The 14501-nt window shown below is 35.9% G+C and overlaps 3 protein-coding genes across 3 annotated transcripts; 2 read left to right on the top strand and 1 right to left on the bottom strand.

Moving 5' to 3' along the window:
- The first annotated feature begins 1816 nt into the window (after positions 1-1816).
- LOC107715636 (erythropoietin receptor-like) lies at positions 1817-7790 on the top strand. Its single transcript, XM_016521791.1, has 8 exons — positions 1817-2042; positions 2782-2905; positions 3099-3262; positions 3579-3730; positions 3821-3977; positions 5093-5180; positions 5446-5533; positions 7037-7790. Exons 1-8 carry the CDS (start codon positions 1952-1954, stop codon positions 7733-7735), a joined length of 1563 nt encoding a protein of 520 aa, XP_016377277.1. The 5' UTR covers positions 1817-1951; the 3' UTR covers positions 7736-7790.
- Positions 7791-10011: 2221 nt separating this feature from the next.
- Positions 10012-11978, bottom strand: LOC107715634 (uncharacterized). The gene is made up of 2 exons (XM_016521790.1): positions 11595-11978; positions 10012-10766 (listed from the first exon to the last, which is right to left on the bottom strand). Exons 1-2 carry the CDS (start codon positions 11853-11855, stop codon positions 10215-10217), a joined length of 813 nt encoding a protein of 270 aa, XP_016377276.1. The 5' UTR covers positions 11856-11978; the 3' UTR covers positions 10012-10214.
- Positions 11979-12231: 253 nt separating this feature from the next.
- LOC107715632 (zinc finger protein 653-like) lies at positions 12232-14004 on the top strand. Its single transcript, XM_016521789.1, has 4 exons — positions 12232-12535; positions 12979-13019; positions 13550-13867; positions 13997-14004. The coding sequence occupies exons 1-4, from the start codon at positions 12258-12260 to the stop codon at positions 14002-14004; spliced, it is 645 nt and encodes a 214-aa protein (XP_016377275.1). The 5' UTR covers positions 12232-12257.
- The last annotated feature ends 497 nt before the right edge of the window (positions 14005-14501 follow it).

Raw genomic sequence — 14501 nt, 5'->3', positions numbered from 1 at the left:
TGTGTGTGTGTGTGTGTGATTTACTGTTTTACATAAAATCGTCCTTTATAATGTAAAGAACATTCTGTGAAAATGTAACCTTGATATCTTTAATATTGACTGAGTAAGGCCATGTCAAAGATTGAAATCATATTTTGATGCTTGTTATCTCATAATTAGATTTTGAGACTTTAGCCTGAATTTCACAGACAGGGTCACAAATACACATAATGGTGGACTTACAGGCATCAGAGGATTGTGAAAATACAGTATTTCACTAGAACTTGGTCTTCATTACACTATTTTCTGTTTCTATTTTTGTTTTACCTCTGTATTTATTTATGTTCCATGTCAATTGTCATTTATTAATGTTTTCTGCTAATAACGGTTGTTAAAATCACTGTCATTTTTGCTACAATTTCACATGTCATTAAATAAAATAAAAATACCTAATTGACACATGCTGTTGTTGTTTTTATGAAAACCTTAATAGAAGCTATGAGATATTATAAGACCAGGCAGATAGAGGGGTAAAAACAATAGTAATAAATAAGTTATTCAAATAATATTAATATGATGATGGGCTTACAGGGATCATAGAGGAGTGTGAAGATATTTCACTGGAACTTTGTCTTCATCACATCTAGCTTTACTACTTGTGTGTATGTGTGTATGTATGTATTCATGTTCAATGTCACGTGTCAACTGTTGTTAAGAGCACTGACATTATTGCTACAATTTCATGTCAATAAAAAAGTACCTGATTCACACAGTATGTTGTTGCTGCTGTTATTGTTGTTATTTTAATGTAAATCCCCCCTCCCCCTGAATTACTGATTTTTTGGACTTCAGCCATCCAACTACACAGACTGTCAACACACTCTTGTCAATTGTCATTTATTAATGTATTCTGCTAATAACGGTTGTTAAAATCACTGTCATTTTTGCTACAATTTCACATGTCATTAAATAAAATAAAAATACCTAATTGACACATGCTGTTGTTGTTTTTATGAAAACCTTAATAGAAGCTATGAGATATTATAAGACCAGGCAGATAGAGGGCTAAAAAAAACAATAGTAATAAGTTATTCAAATAATATTAATAAAACTAATATTAATTATATAAATATACTAATATTAATTCAAATAAACTATCATTAAAAAGGTTATTTATAGCACTTTCAAAGCATGGTTCTATTTCGCACCAAAAAGGGTTCTGCTATTGTTACAAGCTGAAGAACCCTTTTCTGGTACTGTTTAGAACCTTTTTTCTTAAGAGTGTATGTTTGATTAAAACCACCCGTGGGCCTAATTGGGCGTCACATTTCCTAACTTAACAATGTGTTATTGAAATAACGGCACAGTCCTGTCATAGTGATAACGGACAGTGAGCTGCAGGCAGACTGGTTCGGGTAGCAATGCTTGTGCTTATCTGTGCGTAAGAGGAGCTCAGCGCTGTGCTGATAACACAGGTTGAGCTTAAAAAACAAGAGTGTCAGGCCGTGATAAAAAGAACCGGTTACAGTTTGCAGAACAACACCAGTGCAGTTTGCACACTTAAAAACACTTACAACTGAGCACCTGTTGACTGTACTTCACATAATGAACATGCATCAGTGGCTAAAAGTGTTTTAGACTCTAAAAAGTCATATTATTTCCTACTCCTCCAGCCTCCAGGTTGGACAGCATGTAATGTTGTATCTTAAGAGTGAAGACTGAGCACTTCAAACACTTATGACAGCATGTCCTCACTCAGGCTCCTCCCAGTAAACAACACTTTTTGCCACTCCACCTCCAAATAGTAAAATAGTAAACACACTGTTTGAACACACTGTCAGTTTATCGGATGAGATGCATGTAACTGTTCATGGTGTCCGTGAAACAATTTGGACGAAAAGCCCACCTGGAAAGGAGGATACACCTTTCGGGACCGTTATACAGAGCAGTGATGTATTTGTAATGTAAATGGATGACAAAAATGAGGAGCAATAGATTGAAAATTGTTTTCATGGTGTGTCTTGCTATCGTCACTATAGGAGGACAACATTTTGAAAGTAAAGGTAAGAAAAGCGACTCTTTCTTTCAAATGTCTTTCAGTTGCTGTTGATTTTTAGTATGAAGTTACATGCATATTTTATGACTTTCTAAATAAAAAATAAAAATGTTGAAGTATAATTAAAAACAGTAGATACAATATACCGTTTTTTAATTACTGACTCTAAAGCTCACCAAGCCTGCATTTATTTGATCAAAAATAAAAACAGTAAAATATTATTACAATTTAAAGTAGCTGTTTTCTATTGTAATGCTGCTCAAGATACTTTATCAATTTGAAAACAATTGTTGCTGCTTAATATTTTTTTGATACACTACCATTAAGTAAAGCTTTTTTATTCAGAAAGTATGCACAAACTGATCAAAAGTGACAGTAAAATAAGGTCACAAAAATTCTATTTAATTCATCAAAGAATCCTTAAAATATATATTGTGGTTTTCACAAAAAATATTAAGCAGCAAAATTTATAATAAGAACCATTATTAATAACTGAGCACCCAAGAACAGAATAATTGCATGTTTTCAATTGAGAAAGTCGTGAAATATGCAACTTTTTTATATATATGATAATATAATTATATTTTTTATTTATTGCTTAAATTGAAAAAAATGCTAAATCTAAAATAAGAAAAAAAAAAGTATTTGTGTTGACCTGTGCTTTGTGTACTTGTGCTTATTAGAAAATAAATTGTCTTTGAATAATGCTGGCAATGCTTGCAAAATAACGTGATATGGTTGTTCAGTGGCCCAGTTACTCCAAGACGAAACAGAGCATATTAAATGTTTTGTTGAGAGAAAGGATCTCACGTGCTTTTGGGAAGAGAGGAATCATTTACACCATCAATATACCTTCACGTATTCATACGAGTAAGTAACTGATTAGCGCTTTGAGGTCCAAAGCTAAAATCAAACTTTTTCTTTGTCAAAATTATCCTTAGACACTGATCATTATAATATTGTCTCTTTAAAGACAGCATAAAATGTTATTCGTGTCATTTTAGTTCAGTTGTCCCGTGAAAATATCAATCGACGCAATTTTTTTCTTTTCATATGTCTTTAGGAATAAGAACAAGATGGCTTGTGCGGTTTCATCTTTACTGGCCGGTAACAAAACCATCTTCTTCTGCAAACTGCCCAAAACCCCGTTCTTCACGACTCTTGATGTGCAGGTTCTTCGTGATGGCCGGATGCTCTACACTCGTAGCCTTAACGCTGAGAATTTCTGTAAGTCTTTGAAAGCTTTACAAAAGTAATAAGTGAAGAAATCCGCACTAAGCAGCATGCAGACATAGTGATGGGTATACATGGCTAATCTGGATTATGTAATCAGATTCCAAAAAATACTCATAATCAGGTTACAGTTACTTTTTATGGATTATTAATTCATTCTTTTTTCCTCTTCTATGTTAAATTTTTTTCATTGACAAGCAGGTAAATAGCTTATTATTTTAAAGACTAGCTTTTCATCAAATCCCGAAACCCCTTCAGTTCCTTCACAAACCCCAATTTAGGATGTTTTACAATGCCTTTGCTCTCACAGTGTTTCTAGATCCTCCCCAAAACCTCACGGTCATGAGCTCAGGGAAGGAAGGGCAGTTGAACGTGAGCTGGCTGCCTCCTCCGCTCAAATACATGGATGACAGTATGATATACGAGGTCAGATACGCAGCGGAGGGAAGTAACATGGGCAAGGTATTGCACTTCATGAACCGTTAGTGCCACTTGAATGAGCTGTCGTATTTTGCATCTAGTTCAAACTCACCGGTGAATTATGTTTTGAAGGTGGAGGTCGTAAAGGTCAGCACGATGCTGGTTTTGCTTGGCTTACAGTCCGACACCAGATACACGGTGTGGGCTCGTGTCAAACCCGATGGCGTTGCCTACAAAGGCTACTGGAGTGCTTGGACCGAGCCTGTGTTTGGAGTCACGCCGCCAAGCGGTAGGCTACATGGTGCTTTTAAACGCTTTCTGAAAGTACAATCAACGTATAAAACATTTCAAATCAAGTCTTTTTTTAAAAGTGCTTTTCACAATACACATAGTTTTAACATAGCTTTACAGAAATTCATGATGTTAATGTTTATAATATCTTAATAACTTCATGGGATATAATCATTTTTAGCAAATTAGAGCTGGGCAATAATATCGTTTATATTTTGCAACGAATTTTGCAATCAAGGTTTAATTTGCTAGATATTTTTACATTATAGACCTATCACCCTACTTATACACCCAACTTTATATAAAGAGCTGGGCGATGATAATACTTTCACATTTCACAGCAAAATAAAATAACAGGCAGTTGATATTTGGTACGATTTCATAAACATGTTTTGAACACTTGGGCACATTTTTAAATGAAGTATAGAGACATTAAACGGTGATGGAAATTCAAGCTAATTCTAGTTGGGAAGTAAACATTTCTATCGTAAAACAGTTGCCACATATTTAAATGTTTCGCTACTTACATGAAAGTGCAATCAATGTATAAAACATTTCAAATCATGTCTTTTTTATAGCGGTTTTCACAATACACATTGATTTAACAGCTTTACAGAAATTCATGATGTTATTTATAATATCTTAATATCTTCATGCCATATAATCACTAGAAAATTATAGCTGGGCAAAAATATAGTTTACATTTTTGCGACGATACAATCGATTAAGCAGTTTTAATCTGCTATATAATATACATTATATCGCCCTAGGCCTACTTATATATCCAACTTTTATATAAAGAGCGGGGCAATAATATTTTCACATTTCACAGCGAAATACATTAAATGGTGATGGAAATTCAAGCTAATTCTATTTGCTAATAAACATTTTCTATGGTAAAACAGTTGTCGCATATTTAAATGTTTCGCTACTTCCATCTTACCTCGCTCTCTTTCAACGTTAACGCACTGGAATTCGCGCTCTGAGTCTGTGAACAGTAAACCCCGCCTACTTTGATTTGATTGGCCATCTCAATCAATTTGACATTGACAAGCGTTGTCAGACCGCTAAGGAAGACCAATCATTTTTGTTTCTCTTTTTTTTCCCCAACAGACGTGGATCCGCTTATCGTGTTACTGGTTCTTTTCATTGGACTGATCCTCTGCCTGCTGTCTCTGACTGTGATTCTGTCCCACCACAAGTCAGTTTTCATGAGTGCACACCATTACTATCTAAATAAGGACAAACGTATATATACTATTATGAGGGACACTATTGTCCTTGAATCATAGTTCAGTAAAGGCTGATTAAGGTTGGCTGTGCATGTATGGCTGGACAAAGAAACATGTAGGCTACTGAAACAATTGCACATTATGTAACTGTGGAAACTTTATATTTCATGCATTAAATTCACAGACTTTACTGTCTGTTGGGAAATATTGAACAGTTTCTGTGTGCTTTTACAGGTTTCTTCTTAAGAAACTCTGGCCTGACATCCCGACACCAGAGCACAAGTTTCCAGGTCTTTTTACTGTCTACAAAGGGGATTTTAAGGTAATGTATTCAATGCCAATAAACACCCAGATTTTTGACTGTAGAGGAAGTAACAGTACATCCGTCTAGCTGCAAAGTGTAATCTAAGAGATTCAGTGTAATTTTTTTCTCTCTCTCAGTAAAGACAGTTTACCGTTACAAAAGTGACAGTAAAGGCATATTTATACAAAGGGGATTTTAAGGTAATGTATTCAATGCCAATATAGGTATCATTTACAAAGTAGCCTACCATATACTGTACACTCTAACAAACCCAGCTATTGGGTTGTTTTGACCCAACCGCTGGGTCAAAACAACCCAATAGCTGGGTTTGTCCCTTTTTAACCCCGCGCTGGGTTATATTTAACCCAGCATTTTTTAGAGTGTATGTTTAATAATTTAACCAAAATGATGAGTGTTGAATAAACTAATATCTTTTGAAAGGAATGAATACTTGAATGAATACTAATGCAAAAAAATGATGTGTTTAACCCAAGCAAAAGAATGAATGTGCATTTGATCAGATATAACTGAAGTACAAGGTTATGAGATGCATTATGTGAATGCTTGGCTAAAGGGATGAGTCTTTAATCTAGATTTAAACAGAGAGAGTGTGTCTGAACCCCGAACGTTATCAGGAAGGCTATTCCAGAGTTTGGGAGCCAAATGCGAAAAAGCTCTACCTCCTTTAGTGGACTTTGCTATCCTATAGGATATAGGAGTGTCACTTTTGTAACCTATAGGAGTAATGTTTTCTATTTCAAATAAATGCTGTTCTTTTGAACTTTCTATTCATCAAAGAATCCTGGAAAAACTATTATGGTTTCCAAAGAAAAAAATAAGGTAGCACAACATTGATAATAATAATAAATGTTTCTTGACCTCATTGGCATATATTAGAATGATTTCTGAAGGATCATGTGACACTGAATACTGAAGTAATGATGCTGAAAATTCAGCTTTGAATCACAGGAATAAATTACATTTTAGAACAGAAGAGAGTTATTTTAAATTTCAATAATATTTCACAATATTACTGTTTTTACAGTGAACATAGTTACTAGCCAATTGCAAAATAATAGCTTATTAAATGTCCAGGTTGATTTCAGTCTATAATAACATAAGCCACAATCCAACCTCTTACATTTACATTTAGTCATTTAACAGATGCTTTTATCTAAAGTGACTTACAAATGAGGACAATAGACGCAATCAAAACCAACAAAAGAGCAATAATATGCAAGTTCTGTGACAAGTATCCTGATGCAGTACATATAGCAAGGTTTTTTTCTTTAATTTTGTATATGTATATATGTGTTTAAATGCACAGTGTTTTAACCAATACAACAAATTCAAGTTAAAAAATAAATGCATTCTTAGTCAAGGCAATGAAGGACAATATTTGCTGTGTGTGTTTTGGTAGGAAAGCTGATTGGAACTGAAAAAACACTGAAAAAGAGATCACTAGGCCTACTAGAGCTAGATGTTTAGTAATGAACTATTTTGTGTTTCCTCTGGCCTCAGGAGTGGATGAGCCAAAATAATGGCAGCATGTGGGGCAGATCAGCCCATGTGTACACAGAGGAGCTTCCTTCACCGCTGGAGGTTTTGTCCGAGGTTTCCCTGACCAGCCATGGCATGTCCCAGAGAGAGGAGGAAGAGGAGAAGGAGAGTGAGCGTTCAGACTCGGGGTTAACGGACAGATGGCGAGACCCTCCTCACGCTCACTGGCTCATGGAGCAGCTGAGGGCTCTTCAAGAAAACCCCGAATCTCGTTGCCAGTCATCGTTACTGCAGTCACATGACACCTACGTCACGCTCAATCAAGGAGACAACGAGCAGCAGGTGTACGATGTCTTCGAGGAGACGTTACCGCTCCAGACGCTCTTCACCACCGCAGGAACGTCGTCCTTGAGCACCTCACACTCTGACCTCGGCTCCCTGCAGCAGAGCTTGGGTTCGGGCAGACTGTCGTCGCGATCCAGCTTCGAGTATCCCAACCACACCTGGCCCCACAAAGGGCCGGGATACGCCTACATGGCGGTCGCAGACTCGGGGGTCTCGATGGACTACAGCCCGATGAGCTCCAGCAGGATCGCAGAGCTCGGGAGACACAGGATGTACACAAATGATTACAAAAACGAGATTTGTCCCCACAAGTGGCCACTCTCTGGTCAACACATTAAATCTGGATCAGAGTCCTGCACGGGTCCCGTTTGGTAAACCCACAAGAATTAGGGATAGTTCACCCAAAAATGAATACTCTGTCATCATTTGCTCACCTTCATGTCATCAAACCTGTATGACATTCTTTCTTCTGTGGAACATAAAAGAAGATATTTGGAAGAATATTGGTAACCAGTTGCTGGTAGCCATTGACTTCCATTTTTTTCATCCATACAATAGAAGTAAAAAAGAACCGATATGTACAGGATGTGATCTGGATACTACTACTACTACTACTACTACTACTACAAATTCATATCAGGATCTTACTGCTTTCTGTTTGAGACATGACGTTTGAGGACATATGAAAACACTAGGATTTTTCAGATGAAAAAACAAAATCGGATAAAATAAGCTAATATTATAGCATTACTATGGCAGCTATTGATGAAACATTTTTGTACAGTATACCACTAAAATACCAGTGGAGATATTTTTGGGTCTTTAATTATGACTACATTTATTGGTGGCACTTTCCACAAATAGGGTTTATTTAGTTGTCCCATTACTTTTTTTTGTAGTGAGAAATATTGAATAATTTGGATAATTATGTTTTTTTTTAAGCCTCTTTGTGGAAAGTGCCTGATGGCAGTTCATATATCATTCTGTTTTGGGTTTCCCAAGTCTGAATCTGTCTTGTAAATTGTACATAATATATTTTTTAAATATAAATAACCGTTTTCTATTCTGTTTTGTGGTTTAAGTAAATAAGTATCTTTCAGATCTGTAAAACATTAAAGCCTAGAGGAGGACGCCAGACTTAACAACCATTAACAACAAACCAAGCCTTCTTTAGGCTCCTTCATCACATGAAGGATAATTCATCCATCCATTCTTAGTTCTTCTGGTGCATTCCGGGAATGCTTGTATGGTTGATTTGGAACAGACCATTTCTCTTAAAGTCACCATGACATTATTAACATTTGCAATTCGTTTTTCTGTCATAAGTGACATTTCTGAGTGAAACAGAATTTTGTAACACAACATGTAGGGAGACCTGATTAGATCGAGAACAACGGGCGTTTCATACGAGCGTTTGCAGTTGATTATGGAGGACTACACCTTTCCTAAAACACCACTAGCACCCAATAGTTAACACTTAACCCACTTTGGTGGCATTAACCGAAAAAGAAAGTCATTTTTATCTTTTGCTAACATATTACTGACTTTTTTTGTTTTAGTTCTGTTAAATAACGTGCACTGATGAATCATTCGCAATAATGTGTATTAAGTTAATTTGTACATTTGTTTGTAATATGCAGTATGGTCAAATTACTGTACAGAAACCACCAGTGTCAGTTTTACTTGAGTTTGTCTGCCTTTCTTTATGTGTTCTTTATTCTGAAGGTTAAACCAAAAGTGTTGAATTTGTGAACAACTATGAGTTAACCAAGGTAAATTGGTAATACCATTTTTAGTATGGAAACTTGCAAAAAAAAAAAGGATATGTATGCCATTTCTGACACATTTGACATGTAGTCCTGTCTATCCAATTTTACAATCACCGAGTGTTTTATTTCATAATTGCATTGGTAATAAGATGGAAAACTTATGAATTAATCAGTTTCTAAATAACTATTTGTCTTTTTTCTATCAGCAATAAAGCTCCTATTTTGTTCTAGAAAGAAAAGGATTTTTATTTAAAGCATAAACAGACGGCATCTCACCCAGCAAAGTCTTCTCATTTCCCCCTTTTTTATGTTCTCTGTGTCAGTGTGATAGTTCATTCAAAACGTAATGACTGCCTCTCTTCTGTATACCCTTTTCTTTTGTGTAGCCCAATTTCAGAGACTTAAGAAATCAACACATTTCCAAACTGTCTTTTTTGCACCAACATGTATAAAAACGATTATGGAGCATTTGCAGATAATTGAGCCCTTGATAAGGTGATTGAAAAACTGACTCCTAACAGCTGACTGAACTGATTGAAACAGTAGTAACTCATGTTTAATTAGGAAAAACATGGAAAAGCATGAAAATGGTTGATTTGGGGTAATTTACAAATTGTAAAAAAAAAAAAAAAATCTTAAAACCTAAAATAAAGTACTAAAGAGTAAAAAAAAAAAAAAAAAGCTATGTAATCAAATATTCAATCTATTTAGATGTCACCAAAATATTGTTTAAACAAACAAACAAACAAAAACAACGTAATCAAAAGGAAACTAATAAATAAAGAGGAAAATAAAATATGTATGGATTTTTCTGTAAATAAAATGTAAAGTAGACGTACAACAAATAAATGCTGAGATTTGTTTCGTACTTAACAAATCTGCCAACTTTAAATTCACATTAAATTGTAGTTTTTTACATTGTCAATGCTATATCAATTCTACAAGTGTGGTTGACTATCTGTATTTAGTCAAGAAAAGTTTACGTTCCTTTGTCAATATCGCAAATAAACATTCAAATTTCTGATCGGGTATGGCTTGTCAAAACTGACCAATCAAAATAGGTTGTATTGTAATATGAACTTTTATTAGTTGTCTCCACATCTCTCATTTTCCTGTTTGCTTTTCTCTGGCTGGTCCAGAATCTGCTGTTCTCCCCCGAAGACCTGCCTGAACTCCAGAGCACCTCCTGCCCGCAGCACCATGTGCCACTGCTGTACCAGCGAAGGACACATGACTGACAGATACACCCGCCACTCCCCGTCACGCTTCACTTCCTCTAGCGTGCACCTCACCTGCAGGTAACGGTCCAGCACAGAGAGGAGAAGCTCAGGTGCCAGCGCTTCACTGTCCCGACTGCCTTCACATTCAGACTGAAAGGAGACCATGACTCTGCACATGCCCTGGCCTTCTGCTCTGTTCTGCAGGATCTGGGAGAGAAAAGCAGCGGTGTCGTGCAGGAGGGCCGCCACGTGGGCCACGGGGCTCAGGTCGTCCTGTAGCGGTCCAACTCGAGACCCGTGCAAATAATTATCCAGACCGTCCACGATAATCAGACAGGGAGGAGACGCCAGCTCATGGAGGGACGCTATATCTTCCACAAGCTCCTCCAAAGTCTTCACATACACAAACTTGACATTCTGTAAATTAACATGCATGAAAAAAAATTTATTTGACTTTTATTCATAAAATTTTATATTTGGCATTTTACTCTCTTTCTGATTTTAAGGTTAATATTAACCCTGCATCAGATGTGTAACATCAACATTGTCTGACATAGGAAATAATAGTCAAATATACTGTATATATATATATATATAATGCAACCGTTTACTGAATGTTTAGAAAAGCATAAAAAAATTTAAAATATTTTGCATAAAAATTATGTTTTATTTTATTTACTTTCTTTATGAATCATGTATTATGATGTTAACATCCAAAATTGGGTTTCGGTGCAGAGCAAAAAAGTCAGGTCTTCATCAGGTTTCATTCTGGTTGCAGTTTGAAAACTATTTTTTGGAGCTGTAATCTTGGACATAATTTTTTCTGTGTTTATCATATAGTATGATATAATATTAATTTGGAATGCATACTTGACCAAAAATGTGCAATTTGGTGCAGATGCTGATATTTATATGGACAAAACGTAAGATGAAATCCTGATAGCTTGTAATGTAAATCAAGATGAACAGTGTAGCCGCTACTTACATAAATGCATATAAGTTGTCACTCAATATCTCCTAATACCATAACAATCAATCAGAAGGCATGTAGCCGATTATGTACAACTGTTTTTTCAGCAAGTTTTCATTATATTGATCATTTTGAGGCCTTAGAAATGAACGTATCAAATATTATACAATAGGTTTTACGGGGTTTATGGCATTTCTGACTGAATTACCTTGTATTACATGTATTCTTTCTTCATTAATTATCTTGACGCTCATTAAACAAACCATTATCATTACCTTCAGACTCTCTAGTCTTAATCCAGGTACTGACGCTCTCAAAGACACCGGCAGAGACTGAAAAGGGGTCTGTGTGAAAAACAGCACTTTGAGACCCAGATCTGTGGCAGCTGTCACAGCTGCTAGAAATAACACAGATCTACTAACATTTACATCCCCAAGCACCAGTGTGTTTCCTTCTGCGTCAGGGGGAAATATTACATTACTCGTTACAGTTCCTGATGCGAACCGTCTGAAAACGACTCCTAAAATATCAGCCATAACAATCTGCCTTCAAATCACAGCAGTTATTAATTTTAGTGTAAGTATGACTTATCTGCAGCTACTGTACAACGTAAAGGCAACATGCTTCTTCTCCCGCGAACATGACGTCGCACCGCCTACTCTTGGAACAACGCATCTGATTGGCTATCATAATAGAGTGCTCACTGTTGATTGGCCAAATCAAAGTGTCGGTTCAAATAAATATTAAATTATCCTCGTGTTAAATTGCTAAAAATATTTTTTTTATTGTAAAATCATTTAAAAATTTTTGAACTTAAAAAAATAGTTAAAATAAAACAAGGAATAAAATAAATAAATAAATAAAAACACTTCCTTTAAGGCTACACACGGCACTTCCCTTTAAGACAAAACATAACAACTCAACAGCTGATACGAAACATGGCGGCGGTAAACACAGACTCCAAAGCCACGGGAGAGCACATCAAAGCCATTTTGCGCCGCTGCAGGGGTCGACCGAGGCTGACAGACGCGGACCGTGCTCAGCGGCGGCTCGAATCGCGGAAGAAGTACGATGTGCGGCGGGTTTATCTGGGAGAAGCGCATCAGGTCTGGAGCGAGCTGCGCCGGCGCACGAGCCTGAGCGACGCGGGGCTCGCCGAGTATCTGATCCTGCTCAATTCTGCATATGGAGAAAAATACCAGCAGAAATACGCCAAGTACGTATTCAGATTTCACGAACGCCATATTTGATCATGCATCACTTAAACTCACTGTGCAGTAAGTTGGCTAAATGTGGCATACAGTATACAGTATGTGCCTGATACAACAAAATTCGTTTTCTTTTTGGATCTTGCAAGTGTTCTTTGGTAAGCTGATACTGCTGTGTATTAGGCTCTACCTTATTGCTTAATGTTTTGTTTGTTTACATGTATGAAGTACCAAACAGTTGATTAGTAGTAGCCTACATGCTATCTGTACCATAAAGTACTATAATCTGACCTCTTCTGTAGAACACAAAAAGAGACATTAAGCAGAAAGCACAAGCTATTTTCAATACAATGAAAGGGGGAACCAGAGACAGCTGTGGTCACTATTCAACTATGTAGCTTTTCTTTTTAACATGAATGGTGTAACATGTCTCTTGTGTTGTGATGGTTAGGAGAAAAACCCTTCCTGAACAATGCAGCAGTCACAGGAAAGGTGAGTAATATTTATATTTACTAAATGTAACCTAATTAATTTTCAAAACCAGTGTTTCCTGAGCCTCTCTCTCTCTATACACTACTGTTAAAAAGTTTGGGGTTGGTACGATGTTTTTGGAAAAGTCTTTTATGCTCACTAAGACTGCATTTGTTTGATCTAAAAACTGTAATATTGTGAAATATTATTAGAATTAAAAATAACTGTTTTCTATTTTAATATATTTTAAAATGCAATTTATTCCCGTGATGCAAAGCTGAATTGTCAGCATCATTACTCCAGTCTTCAGTGTCACATGATCCTTCAGAAATCATTCTAATATGCTGATTTGCTGCTCAAGAAACATTTCTTATTCTTATAAATGTTGAACCATTTATTTAAAAATAGAAATCTTTTGTAACACTATAAATGTCTTTGTCACTTTTGATCAATTGAATGTGTCCTTGCTGAATAAAAGCATTTGTTTGTTAAAAAAAAAGTGTAGTGTATCATCTGCTTATTTGTCTTTATTTTATTTATTTATTTTGCAGGGAAGAAGGTGTCTGCCACCAGCTTGCAGACTGTGGCGAGCTGGTATCAAGGTCACTGTCAGTCGTGTCAGCATGAGCCTGAGCTGCGGGCCGTGGAGCCCACTGTGGGTTTATCTACATCTGCACTGTGGCAGTGTGTGGCGGGTCATTCGTTTGTGCAGAACCTGCCCTGGCCTGCAGGAGGCGAGTCCGAGTCGGACGTGGAGGACAGTGTTATGGAGAAAGATGAGGAGGACAGGCCTCCAGAGAAGAAAGCTACTGTCAATGAGAGTATCAACATCAAAAGGAGAAAACTGCAAAACCACGGGCAGCTGCAGGGTATGAAAATCTTACTTGCGTGTATATATCGTATTGTAGGGCTTCCCAAATTGTCTTTTTTGTTTGCCGAACCCCTTAGATGTAAAATAGTTTCTTAAATAATTTAATGATGCATATACATTTTCACAGTTCTCTGATGATGGTTAATGTTTGCATGACATGCAAACAGAGTTATTATTGTTAACTAAAACCATAAGAAATAAGAAAGTAAAAACTTGAAAGAAAATAAATGTTTACTGATAAAAAAACTAACTTTAACTTATTTTATTTCAACTAGTTGTCAAGTGTCAATAGTTGTCGATTTCTCATTTTTGTTTAGTTTGAACTGAAATACAAAAATAACTAAAACGAAATAAAAAATAAATACTATATAATGTAGATACTATGCATTACATACTATATAAATACTATACATTCAAAAAACAAAAGCTAATAAAAATGCTGAAAAACAAAACAATTGCACTAAAACTTTAAAATAAAATAGAAAAATAAATTATAATTCAAAATATGAGCAGAAACTATAATAGTATATCAGTGATACTAAAATACCACTGTATGCAAGTAAACATAAAATATTTAATCTTTTAAGTAAGCGTTTTTTTATTGTATTTATCTTAAACATTTGTATATTTGT

The sequence above is a fragment of the Sinocyclocheilus rhinocerous genome, unplaced genomic scaffold (assembly GCF_001515625.1).
Source record: "Sinocyclocheilus rhinocerous isolate Xijiao unplaced genomic scaffold, SAMN03320098_v1.1 scaffold239, whole genome shotgun sequence".
Lineage (NCBI taxonomy): Eukaryota > Metazoa > Chordata > Actinopteri > Cypriniformes > Cyprinidae > Sinocyclocheilus > Sinocyclocheilus rhinocerous.
Note: the sequence above shows the minus strand (reverse complement) of the source record. Positions and strands in the feature narration are given on the sequence as shown.